Genomic DNA, 27534 nt, shown 5'->3' on the forward strand with positions numbered 1-27534 from the left:
TGAATAAATATGCTCTCACCCTTCTCGAGAGATACTCGAGAAGTTGAATCTAAAAAATTTGATACGATAAAACCGCCTTTTATCAACAGAATCAAAATACTTTAACAAAGTGACTAGCGTGTAGAACAGAGCGAAAATTCTGTCTAAATCAGATCTATCAGGTGATATTAGAGATACATGAACGTTTATGACGAGGTAATAAATGCCACAGTCGTGCAAAACTGTATTCAAGGCTATTTCACATCCGCACTTCAACAGGAACTTATTATCTCGAGGACCAACGTCCTTTCAGTTTTTCACTATAGTGCTAAGGGGCAATTGGTGCTGAGCTATGAGTGGAAGTTGTCAGGACATGTGCACTCCATGGCTTTGATTCCTCAACCTGGATCGGAGCTTTATTGTTTAGTGATTTTAACAGGATGTGGAAAGCTTTCTATACTGAAGTTTGATCATATGTCTCAAAGCTTGGATACGCTTAGTCTACATTACTACGAAGATAAGTTCAAGGAATTGAGTCTATTAGAAATTAGTAACACACCATCGCTTATTGTTGACCGTTCGTTCAGATGTTTATTAGTTCGCAACAACGACTGTATCGCTATTCTGCCGTTGAACGTAACGAAAGAGGAAGAAGAAGAAGAAGAAGATAATGAAAAAGACGAAGATCGGAGCAATGGTGGCAGGTTTAGCTTTAAAAGGCACAAGTTAAATGGTGGTTCGGTAAAACAATTTGTAAATTCAAGCACAATTATGCCCGCATCTCATTTACATTCAGATATTAAGAATGTTTTGGACGTTCAGTTTTTGCATGGCTTTAATAAACCTACCTTAGCAATTCTATATCAACCTATCTTGGCATGGAGTGGTAATGAAAAGTTAAGAAGTCAAACGGTAAAGGTGATTATTTTGTCATTGGATTTTGAAGACGAAAAATCTACCGTGATTAACATTATTCAAGGACTTCCAAATGACCTACATACTCTGATTCCACTATCTAACGCATCTATTGTTGTTGGTGTAAATGAGCTAATTTATATCGATAACACAGGGGCACTACAAGGCACTGTATCGTTAAATTCCTTTTCTAAAACCGTGTTGAATACTAAAGTAAAGGATAATTCTAGCCTACAAGCCTTTTTTAATCGTCCCGTTTGTCAATATACAACAATTTCAAAGGGGAAGGATATCATGTTATTAATGGATGAAAAATCCCAGATGTACAATGTGATAATAGAGTCAGAAGGCAGATTGGTAACTGCATTTAATTGTGTGAGATTGCCAATCGTCAACGACATTTTTAAAAATAATCATTTACCAACCTGCATATGTGGGGATGTTGATTTAGAAACCGGAAATCTATTCATTGGATTCAAATCTGGAGATGCAATGCGTGTAAGACTGAACAATTTAAGGTCTTCATTAGCGTCAAAAGGCAATGTAGTCGAAACTATGGAAGCTGACGAAGATTATGATGAATTATACGGCGGCAGCACTGAAGTAGAAAAGAAAAATATGGATACAGAAACACCTTTTGATATTGAAACTTTGGATAACTTAATAAATATCGGACCTCTTACCTCGTTAGCAGTCGGTAAAGTATCATCCATAGAACCAACAATCGCTAAATTAACAAATCCAAATAGATGTGAACTCTCAATTGTAGCTACATCAGGAAACAGCACCGGGTCCCATTTGACAGTTTTCGAGAATACCATTGTACCAACAGTTGAAAAAGCCCTAAAATTTATTTCGGTCACACAAATATGGAATTTGAAAATTAAGGATAAGGATAAATATTTGGTAACTACTGATTCTTCCCAAAGTAAGAGTGATATTTATTCGATAGACAGAGACTTTAAGCCGTTTAAATCCTTTGATTTTAAAAAAAATGATACTACGGTAAGTACTGCAGTTACAGGTGCTGGTAAAAGAATTGTTCAGGTAACCTCTAAAGGAGTTTATTTATTTGATATAAACTTTAAACGTATGATGACCATGAACTTTGACTTTGAAGTTGTTCATGTCTGTATTAATGATCCATTTTTGTTATTGACAAATTCTAAGGGTGATATTAAGATCTATGAACTTGAGCCAAAACACAAGAAAAAATTCGTTAAGATGGTCCTACCAGAAGCGTTGAAAGAAATTATTATTACATTTGGCGTCATTCTGGAAAGTAATATGTGTAACAAGTATTTACACGGTCTAGAAAATTCCAATAAGAATCAGCTTTTATTTACATTTGTCACAGCTGATAATCAAATTGTATTCTTTACAAAGGAGCACAACGATAGGATTTTCCAACTTAATGGAATTGATGAGTTTCACGAAAGGCTTTTTATAAGTACTTATCAGTTACCGGAAGAGATTAATCCAGATCCATCGATCAAGCAAGTAATGATCAACAAACTAGGACATAAATTCAAGGAGGAATATTTAACTATATTAACGTTTGGTGGTGAAATATATTTATATCGGAAATGTGTTGATAATCCGGATAAATTTGTCAAGTGTGAACATGAGTTATATATTACAGGTGCGCCAGATAATGCATATGCTAAAGGTGTTCACGGCGTGGAACGAGTTGCTCATTACATAGAAGATTATAATGGTTATTCCGTCATTTTCGTAACAGGAACTGTCTCATACATTATAATAAAAGAGGATACATCCGTTCCGCGCATTTTTCCTTTTGGAAATATAACCTTAGTATCTATGACTCGGTGGGGGAAGAATAGTGTTATGTGCGTTGATGATGGCAAAAATGCTCGTATCATGACGTTGAACTTGGACAACCACAGATATTATGGTAATAAAATGCCCTTGAGAAAAATCTTTTTAGAAGATGTTCTTGAGGATTTCGAAACCTTCAATAATATCACTTATCATGAGAGAACACAGAATTTTATAGTTTCATTCTCGAAATCCATTGACTATGATGCTCTAAGTGAAGAAGGTGAGAGAATTGTGGGATATGAAGCTTCGAAGCCCCATGCAAAGGGATTCCAATCTGGGATTTTATTGATTAATCCAAAAACCTGGAATATCATTGACAGGATTGAACTGGGGCCAAATTCGCTGATAAGTGACATGAGAACAATGATGATTCAATTAAATTCAAATACCAAACGGAAAAGAGAATATCTAGTAGTTGGTAACACATATGTGCGCGATGAAGATATTAGTGGAACTGGTTCATTTTACTTGTATGATATAACTGAGGTTGTTCCGGAGCCAGGAAAACCAGACACTAACTATAAATTTAAAGAAATATTCCAAGAAGATATTAGAGGCACTGTTTCTACTGTTTGTGAAATTAGTGGCAGATTCATGATTAGTCAAAGCTCCAAGGCAATGGTCAGAGACATACAAGAAGATAACTCGGTTGTTCCTGTTGCTTTTTTGGATATGCCTGTTTTCATAACAGATGCAAAGAGCTTTGGAAATTTGATGATAATTGGTGATGCCATGCATGGCTTCACCTTTGTAGGCTTTGATGCAGAACCTTACAGAATGATAACTCTAGGTAAGAGTGTAACCAAACTAGAAACGATGAGCTTAGAATTCTTGGTGAATAATGGTGATATGTATTTCATTATCACTGATAGAAGTCAAGTCATGCATGTTTTGAAATATGCTCCTGATGAACCAAACTCCCTATCAGGCCAAAGACTAGTTTATTGCACCAGCTTTAATTTGCATTCTATAAATACATGTATGCGATTGATCCAGAAAAACAATGAATTTGTAGACCTCAGAAGAAACTATGGTTCACATATGTCTACATTTCAATGCATTGGATGCCATATTGATGGTTCCATTTTTAAGGTCGTTCCCTTGACGGAGTCTTCCTACAGAAGACTATATCTAGTACAACAACAAATAATCGACAAAGAAGTTCAACTTTGTGGATTGAATCCTAGAATGGAGCGTCTTCAGAACCCTTATTATCAATTGGGCCATCTCTTGAGACCAATGCTGGATTTTACCATTTTAAAGAAATTTTCCACTTTGTCAATTTCAAAGCGGAGATCTATGGCTAGCAAAGCAGGTCATCAGGCACATACTGAGGTATGGCGTGATCTAATTGATATAGAATACTCTTTAACTTCTTTAAATAAGTCTACCAATTAGTTTTTAAACTATAAGAATAAATCTAATAGATAAACTTCTAAGCATTGAAAACCTTTAGACAGTATTCTGGTGCGTGACACTGTCCACCGGAAAAGGCATCGAAACTGGGCAGAAATGAGATGAATCCCTTTGATGAAAAACCTTTCTACTAAATTCACAATGGGACCATCTGAGCTCCCCAATAAAAAGGTATAACGATCGGAATCAGAGGTTCATTGGTATGGTAGTTAAGAAAAGACAAACGGTTAAAAAGAAGTTTGTTTCATTTTCAGATGACGATGTTTTGTCCAGGGCCAATCGTTCTACAAAAAGTAATACGCATTACGATAGCCCACCGGTTTATGTCAGAAGAACACCGTTGACAATTCCAATCCATCTACCTGTATTATGTTATTGGTTTGCAAAATGCTCAAAGGACTATGATATTGTGAGGGCGTTATGGTACTTGGCACCAAGCCAGCTGTTATACTTAGTTCTTCAATTTAACAGATGTACAGTGTATGGTAATAAGATTATAAAGACCAATCATTCATTATTATTAGTGTCTGCGGGAACTACATTCCTATTGACCATTCCATGTATGCTATTCATTATTCTGTTTGGTGCTCCCATTTCTGAACTGTTGAAGAAAACGTGGCTGTTGTCACTGCACTGTTGTGTATTGGCGTATCCTGCAATATATTCGGTTTACAACAGTGATTTTAAAGTAGGCTATTTTAAAAAGTACTTTATTTCAATTGCTATAGGATGCTGGATCAGCTGTGTGGTAATTCCACTCGACTGGGATAGACCTTGGCAAGCATGGCCAACTCCTATTGTAATTGGTGGTTACATTGGTGCATTTTTTGGTTATACTTTTGGCAGCTTTTTATAGAATGTGCTTGTAGTCATTATATATATGTACTCTATTTACGAATAAATTTACATGAAATCAATACACTATTTCATTGATCGTAGGATTTCATCCCTAGAATATGATTGAGATCCTAAAGCGTAATGTGATTGCAAAAGCATAATGCCAGGTCCCCTCACCTTAAAATATAGTTTATCTTTGCGGATAACCCTGGACATCAGATATAGCAATTGATCATAGAACTTGCCTAAATACATCGTTCCGTATTTCTTTACTATCTGTGAAATTGCAATTGAGTTGTCTAGCTTTTCTAACTTCTCAATCTTGCAGTCAAAGTACCCAACAATACTTTCAGGTGCAATAAGCATCTCTTCACCTCCATTTAGTTTTAACTCATGCAAAGGGCCCTGTGTCATAAGAGCAACCAGGCCCCTGCCAAGTAACTTGCCCTCATTAAAGGATAAATCACCACTGTAAAAGATTACCTGAGAAGCCGGCTTCATTAATTTCCAACCTTTACCATAATCATCGACTTCAAGTACCTTTAAATTGTTTGAAGATGCCCGCGTGTGGCATATCAAATTGACAGGTGCCGCCCCTGTAATCAGTTTAGTGAATCCATTAGGCAATTTTTCACAGTTCATGAAGGGAAGAGCAGTTTCTGGAGGCACATTGAATACGCCAACCTGTTCTAATTTACTAAACACTGTACTAGATGATGGAATTCTTAATAGTAATGAACCTTGGAGTAACTGAAAATCGGGGAATTCGACAAAAGGGCCTGATCCAGTGCCAGTTTTGCGAACCACAAACTTGGATAAATCAGTTAGTATATGGCTCGAACTTGCAAACCATCTTTTCATCACTATCATTGTTTTATATATTTGCAAGTGTTGACTGTTTTTGTTGTTAGATTGTCAATACGGTGTTTTAGTAACGAAAATGTTTTGTTGATTTGCGTAACATCAAAATCGACCAACCAGATTTCATTCCCTCATTCCTTCGAGGGGAGAGCACAAACACTGAGATAAACTAGCAGCATACGCCACAACTTTTTAAAAGAGCTGTATATGCTATGGAAACAAGTTTATATAGATCTATATTTTCTTGGTTTACTTATAATACACGTGTTGTGGAAGCTCTTCAATATATTGTAAAATGGTATAACATCAATGGAAAAAAGCTTGATACACAGAATCAAAATTTCCAGCGGTAACACCGAAAGTAATGGATGATTCAGGGACGAAAGGATCTCTCTTGTCGTAAAAATCTGTCTTGATCAACGTCTCAGACATAGTGCGCAACTTAGCAACATTTTTGTTTAATCTTAAAATATCTAGGCATTGCAGGCCATTCCTCAAAGGGGTGGATAAGACAGGTGTATCATGCGAGCTGGCCTCTAATATCGTGGAAACAATGATTTTAATGTCTGTAACCACAGGGTTCTCCTTTTTACAATTTTTTGAGTAATCACTGATCAACATACAGATTTTTCTAATCAAAGTAATCAAAGTCTCGTTCATCTGTTTTAGTTCTGGTCTTGTTCGATTCTTAATATCCCCTAGACGTGTTCTCTCAGCTAGGGAAAACAAAATCAATAAAATGTTCTTTAGGATATTGAAAGTTGGGTGGTGGAAAATGTATTCATACCCGGCAAACTTCAGGTTAGCCAAACCAGAGAAGATATAGAATACAGATTCTTGTAAGAATTGAATGAAATTCTTAAAACTTTCATTGTATTTGTCAATGTCAGCGACAGATTCGTAGTGTAACAATGTATAAACATCCACAAATAGCTCCATATTACGGTATAACAAAGTGTCAACTACGTGGCTGACCATCAATTGAGCATTAAAGCACCGCTGAGATGCGTGATTCAAAGCTTCCTTGCACTGAGCTTTCAATTTCATAAGCTTTACCACGCTTAGGGTTTCATCTCTACTATGTAGATACTGTAAGAGCTTCATCAACGATTTCAAAAAGTCATAATCCTGCAATAAGGCAGAATCCAATATCCTTGTAGAACTTGAAAGTTTCGAAAGCAACGGTAAAGGCAGTTCTCCGTGAACTAACTTTCTCCAACAACAATTTTTGTAAATAAAATTCCAAAGTACAATCAGTTGCTGATCTTGAGTCTCATGGTTAATACCTAGATCTAAAGACCAGTTTAAATCCTCATCGTAATCTATCGATTGCGAAGTTGTCGACCAACCAGTGAGGGTTTGGTAAAACTTCAACGCCGCAATAAAGGGTAAAAGTCTTAACTTCCACTTACGCGATAAACTACCAGAGCCGTTAACTGATATTAACATGAGAATGCCCTTGAGGTTGGTATGCAACTGCGGTATGTGGTCGCGTAATTGTTCATATTTGTGAAGTTCATCATCCTTCAAGGGGACAAGGACTGTAGAAGAGAGGGATTGATAGCAGAACAGCAAATAGAGCGTGATTAACCCCAAGGTAGACAACTGGTCGACTGAAATGGACTCAATGCTAAACGATACATCCTTCTGAGGGAACCACTGGTCAATGGACTGGATAATATCCTGAGATTGGATTAAAGGAATTAGTGTCGAGATATCAGTTTGAGAGGTGAAGTAGTTGATCCAATGGGTGCATAAAACCTTAGGAGGGAACCGCAGTGGTTCCGTTTGGCCCAAAGGTTTTAATTTTGTCTGTTGTTGCTGAGAAAGCCGTTCAGGCAGAGTGTTGGACATAACATCGTAGAGCCTATTGTAAAAAAAGCACAAATAATCGTCATGCATAGCCAAGTGACCTATCTGGAATAACCTATTCTCGTTTCCTGTGATTGGAACGGCAGAAGAAAAGAATGTGGACTTCATAATTATGACACGGAGCACCTGTTTAGGGTCTAAAAAGGTTGGGTCCACAGATTTAAACTCATCAAAGGGTTCCATCTTTCGTTTTTTCATCAACGAATTCGCGGTGCCGATATTAGTACTGTTCATACCATGGTGATTAGCACCACTACCACCACCAACACCACTACCACCACCACCACCGCTATCATCCGCATCCATTGTATCCACAGACATCCCTCGGCGCCCTGTCGGACTCACATGCAGGTTCTCCAGCCCAGGCACTATCTTCCCCGTGGCCTTCTGCAAGTCATGCAGCCGGGCCCTCAAAAAATCCAACTCTTTCTCCAAAATCTCATCCTGAGTATACGGAACCTTGGCCGTGTCGAAGATTGCAGGCCCCCGCACCAGATTCACCATTCCCTCCTCCCCGCCACCACCGCTGTGCTCGTACTTCTTGTTATTCACCACCGGCACACTGCTCACCTTCGGAATAAACTGCGGCTGCTCAACGGGCGCCGGACTGGTCGTCGTCGTCCGCTGCGCTGCATTCAACAACTGCAACCGCGTATTGTATTCCCGAATCTGCTCTAACGACGCCAGTTCCGGGTTCTTGGACAAAATCGCCTGTGACGCATTCTGGTTCGCAGTCACTGAACTGCTCTGCACATAAACCCCAGGAATATCTGGATAGAAACAATCGTTCTTCCCGTTACGCAGACAGTTACCGCATATCGGCTTCACCCGGTCGCATCCTATTTTTCTTTTGCGACACTGCACACAAGCAGGTGGTTTCTTCATCTTCCTGCCTCTAATATCAACGGCCATGACGCGGGCTGCTCGAAACACTTTGGCCTGAAGAGTGGCGTGTATATTCCTTCAAAATCTTACTTCCAAAACCCAATAAGACAGACGAATCCAGGCTTTTTGATGTAGCGGCGACGGACAGTAAACCAAAAAATAACCGGATACAGCAGAACTCTATTCGCACCAGTTCTAACCTGATCGAAATCTCCAGTCTTTAAACACTAAAGACAAAAACACTGATCCTCGAGAATGATATAAACATTAGTTAGAAGTTTTCATTCACTAATTTTTTTCATTCCCTTTTGGTTATCTTGTCAAAAGGGGCAAACCATGAGAGGTATCGAGCACGATGCCAAAAATGTGACACGTGACGCCGAAAATCTTGCACGTGACGCCTGAAAATCCGGTGTGCGGGTAACGCGCGGTGGGACGTGATAACAGGTGGCTCGAGCCAGCCCGTGGCATGGGAGCGGTGGAGCGGTTACGTATGTAGTGACGGGGTTATACAGTATATAGAGGAAGACGACGGCGATGGGCCATCCACTACAACTCGTCGCTGATTGGTGCGGCAGCTCCGGAGTCTGGTAGTGCGCCGCAGGCTGCGATCTGGATCGGGACGAGCGGTCTATCTTGGGGGTCTGTGGCGGCCTTCTCCATGGCGAAAACGACGGACATGCCCTCCAGGACCTCTCCGAAGACGACGTGTCTGCCGTCTAGCCAGGGCGTGGGGACAGTGGTGATAAAGAACTGCGAGCCGTTGGTGTTTTTGCCACGGTTGGCCATGGATAGGCGGCCTGGTTTGTCGTGTTTGACCTCGAAGGATTCATCGGGGAATGTAGCGCCGTAGATGGATTTACCCCCGATTCCCGAACCGTGGGTGAAGTCGCCGCCTTGGACCATGAAGGAAGGGATGATACGGTGGAAAGTGGAGTTGATGTAGCCCATGGCTGCGTCATTGCTGGTGGATAGTTCGTAGAAGTTTTTGACGGTTTTGGGGGCCACGTCCCCGTAGAGACCGATCACCACACGACCGAGAGGTTTGTCACCTTGCTTGAGATCGAAGAAAACCTTGCTGGTGACCGTGGGGTCTGCGACGGCGTAGACAGCAAGCAATAGAACGGACAAAATGGTTGATAGTAGTTTCATTTCGAAACTGATAAAAACTGGGGGGGGGTTCGGTTGCTTTTTGGCTGCCTCCTTTGTGTTTTCGAGTGTGCTTTTCCTTGGATGCAGGTCAGTTAGTTGGTGTGGCAAGAGAGCAATTTTGAATTTCGAGGATTGAAACTTTCGTTTCGCTCGAGGAAAAAAGGCGTTTGATTTTGCATATTGGCATTTTGCATATATATATATATATTATATTAGGGTATATTATTTATTACGTTGCATGCCGATACTTTTGCGAGACGGGTCTTGAGGTTTTGAACGTGGATGGTTGCTGATGTTACATGGGGGCAGTTATTGTAACTAATAGGAAACTTATAGGTATACAGGGGTAGACTTGATGCTTTGGAGCATGAGCTTGTCCATCATCTCTTGGGTTAAGATGTCAGAATAGCCGGCACCGTTGGTCTCCATTGCTGCGGTCATACCGACGTTTGTAGCGCCTGTCGTATTGCCTGCACTGCCGGTTACCGCAGCAGTGCTTCCCGTGGCTGGAGATGATGCCACAAGCACCGAGTCGTGTTCTATAGCGATGAAGGAAGAGCCTTGGCTTGGCTGGAAGGTAGATAGTTGTTGAATACCTGCAAGGGCCTTGCTCAGATGGTAGTTGGTTGATAGCAGTCTGTTATGGACGACCTTGTAGACAGTTGGCGATTGGTAGACATTGGCGCCGATAATGTAGTAGTCATTCAGCGGGGTTGTGTTGATCTCGTTTTGACGGTTTTGTTTACGTATAACCCAAAAGTCTGGTTCCCTTACGTGCGCTAGAATATATTCAACGCCTTTAAGCTTAGCCAATTCTTGTTCTAGCAATGCGTAGCTAGGATATCTATCCCAAATTTCTTGCCTCTGCGGACTCACTGCTGGCTTCGATCGCCCAGCCTGCTGGGACGAAGAGGGGGCCAACTGCTGCGAGAACTGTTGCTGCATCTTAACGACTTGGTTATTCGAAGTTTTGTCGAAAAATGGCGATTGGCTAAAATAGTCTAAGACGTTTTCCGTCCTGAGCCCAAAGGATTGAATCCACTCGGGAGATTTCCACTGCACTTCATCTAGTGGAAGCAGCGACATCTTGCCTTCTTGAGGTCAATATACAAGGTGCTTTAAGGTGCAAGAGAGAGACTTTTGATGGGAGGGTCACATGCTTCTTTCCAACCAGAAACCTAGAGGTTTAATTTTTTTAATTTTTCAATTTTTTAAAAAAATTGAAAAATTTCTTGAAACTGAAAACTCACGCCGTCTCACTGAAAGGGTACTTATCCAGAACTGGTGTCTGATAGACAGAATATAGCGATCAAGATGCTAAGTTCGAGGTTATTTCACACATCTGGAGTCATGCTTCGGATTTCTAATACACAGTTTAGGGTTATTCCTAAACCAACGGAGCAAATTCCTGATGTTAACACTTTTCTCTCTAAGATTGGGAGAAAATGTGATGAGTTTACGGATAAATTTGAGAATAAATGGGAGAACCTGTTCGGTTGGGATTCGAGGATATTGAAGGACAAGGGCATACCAGTTTCACAGAGGAAGTATATTCTGCTGCAGGTTGAGAAGTTACGGAAAAACGAGCCTGTTCATGAAATAAAGCTGGGTAAGAAATCGTTCTTTGGAGGCGAAAGGAAGAGAAAGGAGACCATTGCAAAGTGGCGGGCGGAGCAGAGGAATTCTAAATGATTATTTTAGAGGACAGATGTGCTGTCAAGTGCATTTAGCCATAAAAATGGAAGTCTTGGGCACTTTCACCTTGTTTAATTGTCATTACTATACCTTGTATATATAAGAAAAATATCGTTTGATTTTACGCATTACCTGGACTAGGGTGCCAAGTGTGGGTTTTTGGATAAAAACTGCTGGAGTTTTTCCCCTAAATACAATGCTTCACGTTTCAAGTCTGCAGGTGTCCGTTCTGCTTTCTGATCATCCGGTTTTGCTAGTTCCCTTGTAGCCTCACGCCCTTCATTGGATATATATGCGGCTCGTCTCTTCTCCCAATCATGCAAGTCAGAGTCAAAAGTCCAGTTATCCATTTTCTGGTAAATCTTATCTCCTATGTTGTTCAGTTTATACCGCGGAATTACATGGGTATGGAGATGAGGAACTGTTTGTCCTGCTTCCGGACCATCTTGAATAGCGATGTTCAAAGAATCTGCCCTGTATTCTTCTTGGATAAACTGCTGTACAACTTGCAAAGTTTTGAAATAGTCACTCAGTTCTTCAGCATTGAGATCCTTTAAATGAATGCATGAAGTTCTCAAGGGAACAATCAGAATGTGGCCTGGTACGATTGGTCTAAGGTTGACTAGAGCATAACAATGTTTTGTTTTCTAGAATAGTTAGTATGAATGGTATCTTGCAACCCCGACCACAGAATATACATACATAAAATATCTGATCTGTCACCAAATATTTACTAAAGAACACGCTGGCACTCATCATTAAGCTCGTTCACTACTCCACAAATGCTTGCACCAGTTGAATGGAAAAGATGGTGAACGCGTAACCAACCTTCGTAAAATCTCGCCGATTTTTATAGTTTTCCGAGACGAATAGTTTTTATAGTAAATCAATAAACTATATACACACTCCCCCCTTTTTCTTCAAATATAGAAATCAGGTCATCTAAATCGTCACTAGGAGTATCCCATCCAAGTTTACTTGAAATTCTAATGCTTTGTAAACGAGGCAGCCTGTCTTCAGCGAGAGCTATAGTAAGGTCATCTGGATGTATTTTAAACGCTTGGCCCAAAGACCCACTACACTCTAGGTTAATGCATTTCAATGGCCTTGGATAAACTTGTCGTAATAGAAAGTTTTCTGAAAAAACCCATTTTGAGCAATAATCAACCACTAGTTGTATTTCTACTAAATTGGAACAATATCGAAACACATAATCTAGTGAATTGTCATTCAATGCCGGCATTGGATAATGGAACAATAAGCGCTTTAGATTATCACCAACCTTAGACAAGATGGTGTAGATGGCATTCTCATCAACCTGAGGACAGTAGGAAAACTCCAGAGTTGTAATACTTTGCGGGAAATTAGTGTCCATAACAAATTCATTTGATATACCCCCACTCAATTTTAGACACTGTAAGTTCTTCGGCCACTCCATCTCTCGAAACCCTTCACACTGTATAGAAGATCTGGGGAACGAGAGGTGGGTTAGGTATGGGAAACCTTTGATCGCCTCAAATAGGTTTTTCAGATGCACAGTCTCTGATAGTAATCCCAAATCCAGAAACCTTAACTTATTACATGCTTTTAAGGAGATTAACGGTGCAAGTCCAAAACTGGTCTGAGGTGCCATAAAATACTCTAAACTTGGCGAACAACGCCGTAGCAGCTTAGAAATAAAGCTATTTTTCCCGCTCTGGATAATTGTGGATAGGTCTAATTCCACTACAAACTCACCAAGCTTCTTCTTTCGGTCAGAAACTAATGATTCAACAAACTGAAGGAAATTTTTGCTCGTCAGCACTGGTGCTCGGTAAATAATTGGGATATACATGAAATACCATCGTTTACAAACACAAAGGAACCGAGGTTGTATATCAGCGCACTTTTGTAATATTAAACGCTGAAGTTCCCAGGGAAAAACCATTTGACCTGAATTTTGGTGCGTTGCATTTTCCACCGCAACAGATTCCAACCTTGGTTTTGAACCACTAAAGCTACTACTCTCATCAATATTTAAATCGGTAAATTCTGAGCCTTTAATCGTGGATCGATTACACCTCCCAACCCGATCTGTTGGACCTTCCAGTTCTTCATCTAGGTCCCTTTCAAGAACAAGATCTACTTCTGTTCTATGTTCGATTGAATTAATATATCCTTGACCTGCAACATACTTCCTATAAGGTACCCTGGTCTTTTTTGGCCTACTCTTATTAGCCATATGGAAAAAGCCACAATGACTTTTGGAGATGCTCTATGGTATTAAACTTCAGGAGTAATCAATGATTGCCGTTGAAACATTGGTTTTGATTCAGAACTTTTTCCAAAAACTCGACGTCTTGTAGGACCGCCATAGGATTACCATGAAGCATTCCTCAAAAAAAATATTCCTAATTAAACGACATTAGTTTAGATTTAACAGTTTGCTGTCACTAATAAAAAAATATAGGCTTACCACTAATTTACTATGGTGATTGGGCCTATTATACCTTTAAAAATACGGAGATCCTAAAAATATGCTTCGAAAAATATTGTTCCAACCGAGGTTCGAACTCGGGACCTTTGCCGTGTGAAGGCAACGTGATAGCCACTACACTATTGGAACTACTTATTGATGGTAACGGGTAGCCCAATATAATGGAATGAAAAGAATAACTAGAATGTGTTGTATCACGCGATCTCAAGTTAGTACCAAATGTTGAAGGCGGTGAGAGGTCTGGACGGTCTTCGAAACGCACTTATGCATCAACTGACTACTTGAGGTCGTTATCCCGTCCCTTGCAACGTGGTAGTTCTCTGCACAGGAGCAGTGTTGGAGAGTAACTTGATGACAAGAATGTCCAATATACCACCTCCAACAACTACATCTCGCGGCGTGATCTGGAGAGGGCCCCCACATGTGATCTGCGAGGACGAGGAGGAGCAGTTTGCAGACGGTGCTAATAATGCGAGGCATCTCAGAAGGTAATGATGACCGTCTTTTAAATCTGCCACGTGCAATGGATGAGAGAATTCCTGAAGTCAATCAATCCATAAAAGAAACCGCTGCGCCCGCCATGCATGATGCTGTTGGTGCGCAGCCATAAGTCTTGTGAGGCGTTTGCACAACGAAAAGGAAAGATCTAGATGGGAATGGTTCAGGCAAAATCTATAAGAGCGGGTAAAGATGGTGAGTGATAACAGCCAAACTATCAGGATCAAAAACCAATGAAGCTATTTAACAGACAATTTCATCAGGCAGAATTTTGTCTAGGATTTTCAGCTGCAAATGCGTTATTCGCTGGTTAGATTAGGATACGAGTTCCTTAGGACGCCAGATGGTAATTGATCCAATTAGAAACTATATAAGCAATAACTGATCATTAACTAAAGCATTATCCCGCACGTGACCCAAGTTAATCGCCCTCGACAATTCGCTAAGCTGTGCCATTATGCGACGGTAAGAGATAATAAAGTCACAGTCATTACTGATGACAGCGCGAGCGTACTACAATTGGAAAACTAAATTATTATTTTTAATAACCAGGAATAATATATTTCTATAAGTAGATTAAAAAAAGTGTATATGTCAAGGCTTAATTCAGTGATCTAGGAGCTTGGTATGGTAAATGGGAGTGTAACTTGTTTCTTCTAGGTAATGATTTGCATCACTACTGTATTGATTAGCAAGATCACTATACCTTAGCGTAGCTATTTACTCTCTAGTAAATGTGAGATATACTTTCCATGGAAGTAAACGAAGTGCAGCACGTCCTGGTGCTAGAGCTACTCTGAAGGGCAATTTTATCATAAATACAACGGCACGACGGATAAAACGACTGTCGTTGGGTAGAGTGATGGGTTTAATTTTTGTATTCTTGGAATTTAGTTGACTTACTTCTACATTTTTTTCAGAACACAAGGTTTGGCTTTTAGGAGATATTGGATCAACTAGATGTAAAGATTTGGAATGTAACTCAGATCTGCCGTTTAACGGACTAATGTATGGTTGTGGGTGATAAATTACTGATGAGGAATTGTCAGGGGTAGAAATCAGTAATACATCGTGGTTTTCATTATTAGAAACAATGTCCATGTACGCGGAGTTTGGAATAATGTGATCCTTGATCAATGTATTACTTCCAAGGTGCGATTCTTTGCGTGGGTTTTGCTGAACACGCATAGACAAACGCTGGTGCTTTTGTTGCTGTTGCTGTTGCTGTTGCTGTTGCTGTTGCTGTTGCTGTTGCTGTTGCTGTTGCTGATATAATTGATGCTGCTGCTGCTGATGTTGTTTGTAATAGTCTAATTTCTTCATCAAAAGTTCCATAGTATCTTCTGCATATTCCCCAATAAAATGTTTCAAATAGGCCATAGAATCATAACATGTTTGGCCAATAAGACAGAATACAATTCCAGCAAATTGGGCTCTTCCGAAGAGCATGTTGTTAAAACAGCTACCCACAGAATTCCCAGTCCATGTAATTAAATGAACCCAACATACGAAACTGAAACACAGGAGCACAAAGCCAAACAACGTAAGTCCAGTAAACCATAGTTTTTTCTTTAATTTTAATTGAAATTCAGTCAACGCCCTGTTATGGAAGCTTAGGAATTCTCTATTATGTTCCTTCCATATCTGGTCAGAGCCACTATCTCTTATGATTTCAATACCATACTTTAAGAGATGATAACGAGTATGGCATGCTAGTGGGAAAGTAATAATATAATCTAGGCACTGATGAGCAGCAAATAATCCACCTAAACCTGTAATAACCTTATCCAACCCCATTATCAGTTGAGTACACTCTGCAGATATAGTCGAAAAAGCATAATCGTGCCGAGGTAATGACACTAGATGAAATATGATAAACGATAAAAACTTCGCCATTGCAGGAACCACTATAATATGACTTAAATATTTTATCGGTCCAATATGCTCCTCATATTCATCTTTAGTTGATCTGCTCTCTTGTTCTTCCGAATTAACCGGTATGGGTAAATAGACAATATCTCGTGGAAAGGTGCCCGGGAGCCCTTGGTTGGAATGAAGCAGCTCCGCATTTTCGGTGAAAAGCTTATCAATATTTGTTCTAATTCTATCCGCTGTCCACCGCGATTTATGAATATTATTATTCATGTTACTCAATATGTCATCATGCGCTAGCGTGCCGTGTTCCTCCCCTTTTTGTAGGAATGAGCTACCCTCATGCCCATCTGAAGGATTAAAAGCACTGTATTTCTGCTCCATATCTTGTGACATGTCTTGTGTAATATGCCCAACTCCCTTAATCTTAAAATCATCAAGCTGTCGTTCCAACTCATCAATCCCATTTCGTCTTTCTAAAATCCAGTCCTTCCATTTAGGCTGCAGAGGCCCGCTCGCCGATTCACTACTTTCATTTACCAGCTCCTCCTGATCACTCTTGATATCCTCCATAGAATAATTTTTAGGCTTTAACCCATATAACTCAAGCGAATCTCGTCTAAAATCATGAATTGGGAGACGATCAGTAGGCTGAGTCGAATACCTCATTCGCTCAGAGTTACTTGGGCGGCTATTAGAGAACGACGGTGTAATCGGTCTATAGGCAGAGTACAACTCCTCCATATCATCAAAATGAGGCACTGAAAACATTATTTACTAGTTAATGGCTCTCTTGAGACTGTTTGGACCTATCACCGTATTTAACCTTGCTTTATTTTGCCTTCTGATCGCTGTTTAACGGATATGAAAGTGGTAAACTTTTGTGTCTGACACTGAAGTTTCTTCTAAGCCATGATAACACGGAAGTTCAATTCTAAAGTAATACATCAGTTATGTTCGATAAACCGACTTCATCATTATAGCCATGAATGAATCAATGCTAATGTACTTTTAGTGCTTATCATCTAGATATTACGGTGAATGATCACGTGACATAATTACTTAAATCGTGTTCTGATAGGAGAATCTATTAATTAAAGTGGTCTTCCATACTGTGAAGGAAGTTAAAGAGGAGTAGAAAAGGACGAAGATCTGGTGGAGTTTAAAGGGCTACGGAGCTTAAATAGACATTGCTTAATGACTCGCAGGATTACCAGGTTCAATGAGATCGTTAGCAAGAATGGCGCGTTCAGGGCGTATGTTCCCAGAACATTGTACAACGAGCTTGATATTTTTCAACTGAGGTCGTGGGACAAATTATTTATGTACGCCCCTGTTGGTTGGTATATTATATCACTGGTATTCAATAACCGGTTTAATGGGTTGTTTGACTGTGAAGTGACGGCTAAAGAGATGGATATCTTGGAGGCTGTCACGTACTGTCGGAAGGGCAAGTTTTATCTGACGTCCAATCCACCATTTGCTATTCTACTCCTTGCGCTTTCAAAATTTGAATTGATGACGATGAGGCGGCTTTCTCTTCTTTTAGGGTGTTTTATTGTTCAGTTAGTCTCCATGATTTTAAGAAAGTCAGGCATGAATCGTATATTGTCGTGTTTAGGGGCTTTGGGGTTAGTGTTAGTGGTACCATTTCGGGATGAAGTCTATAAGGTATCTTTGGACATATACCAGTTATTTTTTATCACATTAGTGATATACTGTTGGAAAAGTTTAAAAATAGCTAAGGAGTTCACTACAGAGTGGGTTTCAATATTGCTTTCTATGTGTATTTGCATTGGTGTCACAATTAGCACTAAATTTATTGGATTCAGTACTTGGATATGGATTTTAGTTTTAACGGCATTTCAATTGTTTGAAATAGTTGGAGATATTGAATTGTCACCTCGTGCTATCTGGAAACATGTGTTTTCGAGGGTCACACTAATATTGATTCCATCAGTGTTTTTCTTGTTTGTTTATTACAATCATTTCCATGTCATTAGACAGAATTCCGAATACGTCCCTCTTGTTTCGAGCCGTTTCCAATCACAATTGAATAACGTAATTTCGGAACAACCAGACGCCGTGTATTATGGCAGTACTGTTACAATTCGTCATAGTTCATCATTAAAAGGAAATCTGCACTCCCATAACTTAACACATGCTGCGGACTCTGAAGGTCTGCAAGTAACGCTATATGAGTATCAAGACCCTGATACCGAATGGATCATAGAGCCAGGGGAAGGAGATGACCGGGAAAGTATGTTAAATTCTTTTGAAGCTGTGAAAAACGGAGATTGGATTAGATTGAGGCACAAGAATAGCGGGAAATTATTGCGTGCTTCAGCAGCACAACCACCAATTAGCAAACATGATTATGATCTAGAAGTTTCCTGTACAGGCGATGTGGATTATGTTGGTATGGCAGACGAAACGTGGCGTATTATTTTAGAAAATGGCAGTTTTCAAGAGAATGTGAAGCCTTTGATAAATGAATTTGAATTGTTCAATAAGGGTCAAAGTTGTTCTCTCTTAAGCCATGAAGTCAGACTACCTGACTTGGAGCATTTTCTGCAAGAAGTAATCTGTGTGGAGTCACCAGCTCATAGTCTGACCTTATTTTACGTTGAATCATCTTCAAAATACAAAGATAACAAGCTATTAGAAATCAACAAGTATCAATTCTCTGATATGTTCCTAGAATATCTGCAAGCTCAGCATAAGTATGACTATTATATTAAAAATTTTGATCTAAAAGGTGACGTCCCATTCAAATCTTGGACGTGGTACATGACAATGGATTCCGCACACAACTTCATTTGGGGATTGGGATATATTAGTATGATTTTTTCCATCATTCTGTTTCTTTATAAATGGCTGACTTGGAAACCTTGGGACACTGATTCAAAATCCAAACCCAAGACATTAACTTCAGTTTTATTTGATGAAAATTCATTTGAATGGATATCTGGCTGGTATATCCATTTTATCACCTTTGCGTATTCAAGACATCAAAATTTACACATATCACAATATCTACCTGCATTAATGTTCACCATATTTCAAGCTTTAAACATTTTGCAGGCTATATTGGACAGAGTGGAAGCGTATTTTAATAGGTAATCTTCTATATTGTAAATATTGACCCTAAATATTTATGATTGGGCATCGTTCAATCTCCTGGAATTAGCGATCCCCTTAGCTAACTCACCAATAAGTTCTTCCACATTTTTCATCAGTGTATCTTTACGCTTTATAGCCTCAATCTTCGCTTCTTCAACACTAACCAGTTTTTTCTGTAATGCATCGATTCTATGCAACTGTTCCTCAGCTGATACGTCCACACCGGGAAGAGAATCTATAAGTTTGATAATTTGCCGTGTTTTCAATATCATATCAGTGGTCAACTCGTCAATATTTCTGTCAAAATCTTCTTGGGTAGCTATAGTAGCTTGCGGATCTGTATGTTTGTCCTCCAGCTCATTGTGTGGTTCAAAATCGTGATTACGGTCAACATAATTAATGGCAGAACCAAACTGTTCCATTATTTGATCCAAACATTGCTGGAGTTGAGTTAATCTATCAGTCATCTCACTTGTCGTTAGCTGTCCAGGTGAATTGACTTCATCTAGCGAAAAGATCACGAGTTAAAGAAGAATAAGCGGAACTTTTACAATTCAAAAAACCTTCAACATTTCGTGCATACAGCAAGAGAGTTACTCAAACAGAATCAATGCATGACAAACATTATGATCAACTTGTTAGCCTATTGGCGAAGTATGATACGTTATTAGACCAGCTACAGCAGTATCTTTCAATGGGATATTATAACCTAAGCAGGGCCAACTACCATAATAAAGATGCAATTCGAGGATACTACGGCCAAGACTATTGGGATGCTACGTACCCAGGAACGAAACTCGTCGATATTAAACAAGATGGCACTTTTTCTATAGATCAAGTATCGAACGATTCCAATGATAAGAAAGGTGCCAGTGATATGCCAACAAATACTGAGAATGTATTGCGAAACAGATCTGAGGGAATTCTAAGACAACCGGAGATTGAACGAAACCTTAAACCAAAAGATCCTATATATATGTTTGGTGGCCTTCTATCTGTGCCCAGTTCGTTACGACAAAGCCAATCTGCGTTTCAGCGATGCATTCCGTTAATTTCAGAACTAGTCAATTGTAGGAAAGCGCTGCTGGATTGCTTAGATGGATATGAAAAGTCAGCAGGTATATCGAATATTCGATAACCTTCTGGTGATGCATACAAGCATGATGATAGTAGTAATATTATCTAAATAAACATACATACAAAATAACTGAGTGTGTGTAAAATAGGGTCATTTATGAAGGGTAATCTGTCCGTGTAACGAGTGTGTACAATAAATGAATCAAATGAATAAAACAAAAACAAGTTTTAAATCAACAAAAAACTGAAAAATATGGTGTTTCTAAAACTGAGTGTCTATGAATTGTAAATGCACTACCGCCTTATAGCATGTGCGATTCTCTATCTTTGTCCTTTAAAGCGTTATGGTTTAGCTTTGGAGATCCTTTAACGAATGAAAAACTTCTTGAACGGCAAGTAGTGGTGGATTCCGATTCGCTATGCTGATGGTAATAAAGTAAATCATCGTCCACAGACCGTCTTTCAATTGGCGTCCTTATTTCTTCAAAAGTATCCTGTATATTTAAAACTGGAGTTAATAAAGAATCTGATTTTCTCCTTTGAGGGCTAACTGGACTATGAATTGTACAGAAATCGAATTGCTCCAGCAACATTTGTTCTGTAAGTGTGTGTGCGTTCTCACAAGTATCCCAAACGAATTTGTCTTGATCTTTTACCGTTTTATCTGGAGTTTGAAGATCTGCCATTATACATTCCTCCAGAAGTGTAGGAAAGTTGTAATTCTTAATATCACCAATTGAAACAGAGCTTTCAGTTCTGGGTCTATTAGCCTTCTGTTCTAAATGAACCTTCTCTAAACTACTGAGTTTTTCGAGTGGGCGTGAAGAATGTGTATCAATCAACATAGACGTGGCCATTGTTGATGTTGATAATACCCTAGATGTGCTCATCGAAGTAGATACTCTGGATAACCGATTAGAGGACCTAACTGAGAGAGATGAAGATATACTTCTGCGAGAACGATTAGCTTCCTCCAGCGGTGAAGTAGCTGTTGATGAGGGAAGGGCATCTGTAACAAATGCCTTGCTGAAATGCCTCTGTTCTGTTGCCTGATGCGAATCACGGTTGCCACTTACAACTCCAGTAACTTCTTCAGGGCCAAACATGTTCTTGCCATTAGCGTGACTGATGTGTTGGAAAGCAAAAGGCACTGATATATTTATCCCCCCACCAGCGTTAGTCGCTGAATCCTTCGTGTTCTTATTCTTAAATAACTTCATCAACTTGTTCTTCTTTTTGATCAGATTCAACGCAGATTTAGACTTCTTCAACTCATACGCAGAGGGTGGAAGAGGAGGTAATTCAATATTTTGTTTATTCTCCAGAATGGGCTTCTTACTGTTCAGAGTCACAACTCCAAACTGCTCCTCCTCATCAGAGTCCATCATCTGCTGAGCCTGCAGCCCATACAATTTCTCTGCCTCCTCATCCTCATCAATCCAAATAGATTTGATTTGGGGCAGATTGTTGTACTGTGTGGTCATTCTCAGCTTTGTGCGTCCGCTCGATTAATTAAAGTATCCTCTTTCTAATGAATTGCTTTCTAACTTTCTCTAGATCTTAAAATCCAGTGTGCCAATAGGAGGTGATAAGACTATGATGATCACACTTTTCCGGATTTACACTTTAGAATACCAGACGCCCTGCTACACGAACTACCTTAAATATACTTAGAGGTACTTACATATATATCATCTAGGTATTCCAGCAATCCGATAAAGACAGGAGACTTCTGCACAATGACAGAAACTGCAGAATGCAGAATTTCACGCTTATAGTTATGCTAATTAACCGTTTTCACTTTTCACCTAAAACACTAAAGCTGCTCCACAGCAATTCATCGCTATACACTCCAAGATACGCGAAATACGATGCATGCACCCAATTTAGATATTTCCTCTAACAAAGCTTTCCTCAATTGGGCAACTGCCTAACACGCGACGCGTTTCTTGCCTAGAAACGGCACGGAATCAATGCTTATGTATATTATATGTACGTTAGATATGTGTTTTGTACTTTCTCATAGCGGTGGTAGTTGGCCATATGGCGTGCCATTGGAGGTCGCCAAGGTAAGGATGTCGACCTTGTCAGCAACTACAACAATGGGTAAGCGGAAAAGCTATGCTTACGCAGTAAAGGATGAGAAGTTGTACCGCTGCCCATATTTGTGTCTGCATATGGCTCGAAGAAGATGCGCGTTTTCTCGAACACAATAAACGGGCGCGCGAGAAGTGTGTGGGGTTCAAAGGAACCGTTGTACAGTGGAGGCTGCATACAGCCGAAAGAAGGGAAGCGATTATAAGATGCTTAAAACCCGAAGGAGGATTATGGTCCAAGGAATAAGAGGCGGTATAATAGTGATTGAAGGTAGGTATTATAGCGGCAGACCTTTGTGGAAGGAAGCTTCCAATCGGTAACAGGATACCGTGACGCTAGATAGCAAACCCGTTAATGAGTTTCCCAAGTTGTACTCGAAGTCCAGCTTAGGAAAGTTATAATTGTGATATGTAGGGTATATAGAGGGAGAGATAGGGACAGCTATGTCATGTGTCTAGTCTTCTTGGTTGCTTTCATGCAAGAGTGGTCCTCGGTATGGTCGGTGTGATCGCTGTTGAAAGGGTCTCCCTCTTGACTGCGACGGCGTTTTACGACCTTAATAAGACTTTTGCTGTCTATCCCTAGAACATCGTTGACGATGTCAGTGTTACCTGCACCCCCCACCACGACAGTTTGTTTATGACTCTTGTTTCTGAGTCTGCCGTTTAGTAAAACAAGACTGGCAAGTTCAGTCATCGCTTTACTGCATCTGTCACTCCTTAATCCCATGAACTTGATAACGCTGGACACGCCGAGTACGTTCCTGCATTCCAAGGGAGATTCTGCGCCGCTGCTAACGACAATCCCTCGAGATCTAGATGCCCGGATCACATTCTTAGCATTTATGATGAATTGTCTTTTGGTCTGCATGTCTCTGAGAGCATTTGCATAAACAATTTCCAACTTCACCCCACCGTTTACGCAGCTACATATGTTCTTGTGCTTCAAAAATGCAGGCAGTCTGTTACCATATTCAAAGGTGAGTAAATCGATATCGAGGTTGGTGGTTGCTAGTGTGAGGCCCTTCTCACTGATAGGCATTGCAGCTACAATGTCAAATTGTGATGAGACCTTCGTTAAAGATTGACCTTTAGATGGATCGTCAACCACCACTGTAATTCTTGTGTATATCTTGATCCTGGTCAATGAAATCACATCTTGTAATAGACTAACTTTAATCGGGTTTAGTTGCCCATTATCTTTAGGAAATTTGGTATTATGTGGCACTGTGAAGTTAAGTACAACATGAGTATATCCCAGTGTATGCAGAGTTATTAAGGTCTTTTTTAACTGATCGATTTCAAGCGCTGTCGGCTTGACCTCGTAGGACTTTTGAGGCCACGGTACATTTAAGTCTACTAACATATAGCTAATAAGACGTTATTGAACAATCTGGAATTGAAAGAGATAAGGTTATATATGCGTTAGCTTTATTAACTTCTGAATGGCTTCCCAAATTTGTTCCGAAAAAAATTGTAAAAATTATAAACGTTGTTGGTGATCGATCCACCGGAAATATTTAGAAGGATTTATGTAGAGTATCGAGATGACTTTATATGCCGTTAACCCAATTGATTCGGAAATCGAAGTAAGTTATATTACATTATAAGTATGTTCTAAGTAAAGTTTGGTATTATGTTAGTCTAGCTCCAACGTTTCTTTCCAAGTTTTCAAGCGGCTGAACTCTTCGTATGTAGGTTTTCGGTACCATCTTCCAAGAAGTCTAGGGTTAACATACTATCAATAAATTGGTTGATGTTATATTTAGTGATACCACTAACGTCACCATTTTCTGCGGGTATAGAACAACCCTTTGGAAACATCCACTCCCGCCATTGGGTGTCCGTGTTGTCGCAAAGATCAAATAATATCATTTTCAACAAAGTGATATGGTTATAAAACCACGATACTGATCTATTAATAAAAACTCTGTAGTTTTCCATTTCCTTAACTGCGTGCAAAATGGTAAAATTTGGAAATCCTCTTTTTTCCCTAGATTTATCCCTCCAGAATTCAAATAATGCAAATAAGGCCTTGCGCCTTTGCCAAGTTCTTTTAGACTCGCGCAATTTCAAACCAAGGCTCACCAATCGGTTTTCCCAGCGAAATTCCATCAAAAAATACTCCAAACTGTTGACATATTTTTCAGTCAGAGTAACATTGGATAGGACTTGGCATGCATACTCAGTTTCAACATCAATGTCCGGCTTCATGAAATATGCATTGATGCGATCCTGCCTAGTTAATTCTGCATAGTCTTCCTCATGCATCGTCATCTTAATTAGTTCCTCTTCTTTATTCTTGAATTTCATTCCTAAATAATTACCAGTTGTTATTGCTGTGGTTAAATCATTGCGACGATAAAAATATCCATCTTTACAGACCAGTTCTATTGGCGAAGCCATTAACAACGCTGCAGAATTGTCAGATCCGTTTGTTGCGTTAGAAGGCCGTCCCCGAACAGATACCTGTGTATTATTCTTGTTTATGTCCGAAGATGGTGTCATCGTGGTAGTCATCGTTGTATAACTAGCCGTGTATCCTGACGCGGGAGCAGAAGGTGCGGCTGTGGTGCTAGTTGTGCTACTAGAAGGAGAATTCTTGGATCGTTTTATAGGAGTATTAATAAGAGAGTCTGTTTCAGTCATACCCCTTTTATTGGCTGATGGAGATTTCACTGGTGTGGTTGAAGTAGCTAGACCGCTAGGAGCATCTGCCTGCTGACCATTGGTGGAGTGGTTCAAAGAAGGCTCGTGAGAATTTAGCATAGATAGAATACCCATCCTGCGTGGTTCCGAATTTGGAATAGAAAGAGTACTAGCATCTGCAGTGATAGTTCTATTTGAATCAGAACTTTGTGGTAATGGTATCTGGGTAGATGATGATAATGGGGGTGGTATACCAGCAGCACTATTTTGGACTTGACGTATCGTCTGTTGCAACGAATTATTAAATATGGGTTCATAATTTATAGCAGTCATTCGTTTCTTCCTTTCTTCTTCTTTCATAGCTTTCAGTAAATCCTTGTTTGATTCCATAAACGATTTGGCTTTCTCACGATCGCTGTATTTCATAGATACCAGCATTTTTTCACGAGGATCACGTCTACGTTCCAGTTCAATCTGCCTTCTTGTCTTACTTACCGCACCAGGACTTTCTGAAATGTCGTCGTCGTCCTCTTCCTCAGTTTTGACTTTTTCCTTATCTTTAATTTTGTGAGCTCTGTGATAGGCTCTTTTGCCTGAAACTTCTTCATACAGAGCATCATCATGACTGTGTTCGCTTTCATCTTTATCATCATCTGATTCATGAGAATCTCCTTCACTATTGCTAATATTCTCCGACTCCTCAGATTCTTCATCATAAAAATTCTTTTGACGTCTGGCCCTTGTGGACCTTCTTTTATTTTCTCTTATCGAATTAGCTGAAGCTGAAGATAATGCAGAAGATCTACGACCTCTCGTAGAAGGCTCTTGGTGTTCTAACCTCTTGGAAGCTTCCTCGATTTCTTGATCTAAATCTGACCCGTCTCTTTTCAAGGAACTACCGCCGTTACTATTATTACTATTATTATTGGTTACTACCGCCGTACTGACGTTAGCCATGTTAGCGGCAGCGCTAGCAATGTTCTTTCTATTTTTTGGGGGCCTACCTCTCCTCCTTGGTGGTTGAGGGGTAGGTTCCTGCACTGCCAACTGTGTAGAACTGGCCTCCTTTTTCAAAGATGCCTGGTTTGGGTCTGTAAAGTGTCGCCTACTCTTTGGAATGTTGATATTGTTCATAGGTAACTGAATTCTAGAATACGAAGCTCCATTCGGTAAATTTGTAGTGACAAATGTTTGGTTCTTTTTAGGTCTACCAGGGCCTCTTGATGTGGATGGAACACTTTGATGACCCGACATCGATGAAGATGATGCCTGATGATTGACAACCAGTCCAAGATTAGAACCGTTATTGTTGAAGATGCCCATTAGACTCTCCAATCTTCCAGAGATTTCATTTATTGCAACATCTGTATTGATTTGATTTTTCAGCAAATCATCTAATTTTGTCTCTAGGGCTCTTTGGTTGTGGGCCAGATTTTTGACCGTGAATGTCAAGGTGTTAATTGTTTGTGATACGGTATCGTCATTCTCTGGCAATATAGACTCCAGTTCTTTCAACTTATCAGTAAGCGCCGATATCGCCTCGGATTGCAGCTTTAGCTCATTCCCAATACTTGACAAACCACGGCTCGTTGCCTCTGGACTACTACCAACAATGGCAGCGGTGGCAGAGCTCTCCATAGGTGTCAGTGTTCTATGCTACTACGCTGCTGGCTATCGCTTCCGATTTTTCACCCCTAAGCGAACACTAACCTGCACGTCTCCAGATTTAATTCCTATACTCTTTATATCCGTCTTCCTTGGTTGAATCCTTGTAGAAGCTGTTACCGGTGAAATGATTGGAAAGACTATTTAATAATGAATACAACTAAACGTAATCCAACCCGTCCTTTTTCGACGAAAAAAAAGCCCGAAAACAAAAATTAACTTTTATAAAAATAATCACAATCGCGATCAAAGAAGATTGGTACCGATACTGTGCTTCTGTTCCTTCTTTTCCAGGCCTCTAAACCTACTCTTTGTACGTAAGTGTGTGCGTTTTATTAGGAGTTTTTATTTTACTTGTTGCTATCAAATTTTTTTCCTTTTTTGAGGAGATTCTCATTTTCTACAACAACGACGTCAACGACTAGAGTCTGAAGAGTTGTTCTAAGAACTTCAGATAGTACCTGAGGATGTCCAGGCTGGTGGAGGAAATAAGCAAAAATTACAATAAGATATTTTAGATATATATAAGGTTTGAACAATGCCTTTGGGCAACTGTTAAAAAGGTCGAAGGGCGGTGGTTCATTGAAGAATAATAATAATATATATAATGCAGCAGTTACTGAC

At 39.8% G+C, this 27534-nt stretch overlaps 16 protein-coding genes and 1 non-coding gene across 17 annotated transcripts; 5 read left to right on the forward strand and 12 right to left on the reverse strand.

Moving 5' to 3' along the window:
• Positions 1 to 177: 177 nt before the first annotated feature.
• On the forward strand, positions 178 to 4134 carry CFT1 (cleavage/polyadenylation factor CFT1; the record flags this gene model as incomplete). Its single annotated transcript, XM_003645465.1, has 1 exon — positions 178 to 4134. The coding sequence occupies one exon, from the start codon at positions 178 to 180 to the stop codon at positions 4132 to 4134; it is 3957 nt and encodes a 1318-aa protein (XP_003645513.1).
• Positions 4135 to 4354: 220 nt separating this feature from the next.
• On the forward strand, positions 4355 to 5008 carry GPI11 (mannose-ethanolamine phosphotransferase GPI11; the record flags this gene model as incomplete). The annotated part of the gene is made up of 1 exon (XM_003645466.1): positions 4355 to 5008. The coding sequence occupies one exon, from the start codon at positions 4355 to 4357 to the stop codon at positions 5006 to 5008; it is 654 nt and encodes a 217-aa protein (XP_003645514.1).
• A 65-nt stretch (positions 5009 to 5073) lies between these two features.
• Positions 5074 to 5850, reverse strand: Ecym_3199 (uncharacterized protein; the record flags this gene model as incomplete). The annotated part of the gene is made up of 1 exon (XM_003645467.1): positions 5074 to 5850. The coding sequence occupies one exon, from the start codon at positions 5848 to 5850 to the stop codon at positions 5074 to 5076; it is 777 nt and encodes a 258-aa protein (XP_003645515.1).
• A 306-nt stretch (positions 5851 to 6156) lies between these two features.
• On the reverse strand, positions 6157 to 8634 carry RSC3 (Rsc3p; the record flags this gene model as incomplete). Its single annotated transcript, XM_003645468.1, has 1 exon — positions 6157 to 8634. One exon carries the CDS (start codon positions 8632 to 8634, stop codon positions 6157 to 6159), a length of 2478 nt encoding a protein of 825 aa, XP_003645516.1.
• Positions 8635 to 9156: 522 nt separating this feature from the next.
• On the reverse strand, positions 9157 to 9759 carry Ecym_3201 (uncharacterized protein; the record flags this gene model as incomplete). Its single annotated transcript, XM_003645469.1, has 1 exon — positions 9157 to 9759. The coding sequence occupies one exon, from the start codon at positions 9757 to 9759 to the stop codon at positions 9157 to 9159; it is 603 nt and encodes a 200-aa protein (XP_003645517.1).
• A 330-nt stretch (positions 9760 to 10089) lies between these two features.
• On the reverse strand, positions 10090 to 10845 carry MED6 (mediator complex subunit MED6; the record flags this gene model as incomplete). The annotated part of the gene is made up of 1 exon (XM_003645470.1): positions 10090 to 10845. One exon carries the CDS (start codon positions 10843 to 10845, stop codon positions 10090 to 10092), a length of 756 nt encoding a protein of 251 aa, XP_003645518.1.
• Positions 10846 to 11073: 228 nt separating this feature from the next.
• FYV4 (mitochondrial 37S ribosomal protein mS41) lies at positions 11074 to 11451 on the forward strand (the record flags this gene model as incomplete). Its single annotated transcript, XM_003645471.1, has 1 exon — positions 11074 to 11451. One exon carries the CDS (start codon positions 11074 to 11076, stop codon positions 11449 to 11451), a length of 378 nt encoding a protein of 125 aa, XP_003645519.1.
• A 140-nt stretch (positions 11452 to 11591) lies between these two features.
• HNT2 (bis(5'-adenosyl)-triphosphatase) lies at positions 11592 to 12213 on the reverse strand (the record flags this gene model as incomplete). Its single annotated transcript, XM_003645472.1, has 2 exons — positions 11592 to 12101; positions 12157 to 12213. The coding sequence occupies 2 exons, from the start codon at positions 12211 to 12213 to the stop codon at positions 11592 to 11594; spliced, it is 567 nt and encodes a 188-aa protein (XP_003645520.1).
• A 127-nt stretch (positions 12214 to 12340) lies between these two features.
• On the reverse strand, positions 12341 to 13675 carry PFU1 (Pfu1p; the record flags this gene model as incomplete). The annotated part of the gene is made up of 1 exon (XM_003645473.1): positions 12341 to 13675. The coding sequence occupies one exon, from the start codon at positions 13673 to 13675 to the stop codon at positions 12341 to 12343; it is 1335 nt and encodes a 444-aa protein (XP_003645521.1).
• Positions 13676 to 13986: 311 nt separating this feature from the next.
• Positions 13987 to 14059, reverse strand: Ecym_3206. The gene has a single exon. It is a non-coding gene; the product is annotated as a tRNA-Val (tRNA).
• Positions 14060 to 15148: 1089 nt separating this feature from the next.
• On the reverse strand, positions 15149 to 17071 carry Ecym_3207 (uncharacterized protein; the record flags this gene model as incomplete). Its single annotated transcript, XM_003645474.1, has 1 exon — positions 15149 to 17071. The coding sequence occupies one exon, from the start codon at positions 17069 to 17071 to the stop codon at positions 15149 to 15151; it is 1923 nt and encodes a 640-aa protein (XP_003645522.1).
• A 426-nt stretch (positions 17072 to 17497) lies between these two features.
• PMT7 (putative dolichyl-phosphate-mannose--protein mannosyltransferase) lies at positions 17498 to 19423 on the forward strand (the record flags this gene model as incomplete). The annotated part of the gene is made up of 1 exon (XM_003645475.1): positions 17498 to 19423. One exon carries the CDS (start codon positions 17498 to 17500, stop codon positions 19421 to 19423), a length of 1926 nt encoding a protein of 641 aa, XP_003645523.1.
• A 32-nt stretch (positions 19424 to 19455) lies between these two features.
• SRB7 (Srb7p) lies at positions 19456 to 19890 on the reverse strand (the record flags this gene model as incomplete). The annotated part of the gene is made up of 1 exon (XM_003645476.1): positions 19456 to 19890. The coding sequence occupies one exon, from the start codon at positions 19888 to 19890 to the stop codon at positions 19456 to 19458; it is 435 nt and encodes a 144-aa protein (XP_003645524.1).
• Positions 19891 to 20033: 143 nt separating this feature from the next.
• VMA22 (Vma22p) lies at positions 20034 to 20561 on the forward strand (the record flags this gene model as incomplete). The annotated part of the gene is made up of 1 exon (XM_003645477.1): positions 20034 to 20561. One exon carries the CDS (start codon positions 20034 to 20036, stop codon positions 20559 to 20561), a length of 528 nt encoding a protein of 175 aa, XP_003645525.1.
• Positions 20562 to 20802: 241 nt separating this feature from the next.
• Positions 20803 to 21984, reverse strand: GIC2 (Gic2p; the record flags this gene model as incomplete). Its single annotated transcript, XM_003645478.1, has 1 exon — positions 20803 to 21984. The coding sequence occupies one exon, from the start codon at positions 21982 to 21984 to the stop codon at positions 20803 to 20805; it is 1182 nt and encodes a 393-aa protein (XP_003645526.1).
• A 1054-nt stretch (positions 21985 to 23038) lies between these two features.
• Positions 23039 to 23962, reverse strand: RPP1 (RNA-binding RNA processing protein RPP1; the record flags this gene model as incomplete). Its single annotated transcript, XM_003645479.1, has 1 exon — positions 23039 to 23962. The coding sequence occupies one exon, from the start codon at positions 23960 to 23962 to the stop codon at positions 23039 to 23041; it is 924 nt and encodes a 307-aa protein (XP_003645527.1).
• A 305-nt stretch (positions 23963 to 24267) lies between these two features.
• Positions 24268 to 26883, reverse strand: SUM1 (Sum1p; the record flags this gene model as incomplete). The annotated part of the gene is made up of 1 exon (XM_003645480.1): positions 24268 to 26883. One exon carries the CDS (start codon positions 26881 to 26883, stop codon positions 24268 to 24270), a length of 2616 nt encoding a protein of 871 aa, XP_003645528.1.
• Positions 26884 to 27534: the final 651 nt, after the last annotated feature.

The sequence above is a fragment of the Eremothecium cymbalariae genome, chromosome 3 (genome assembly GCF_000235365.1).
Source record: "Eremothecium cymbalariae DBVPG#7215 chromosome 3, complete sequence".
NCBI lineage: Eukaryota > Fungi > Ascomycota > Saccharomycetes > Saccharomycetales > Saccharomycetaceae > Eremothecium > Eremothecium cymbalariae.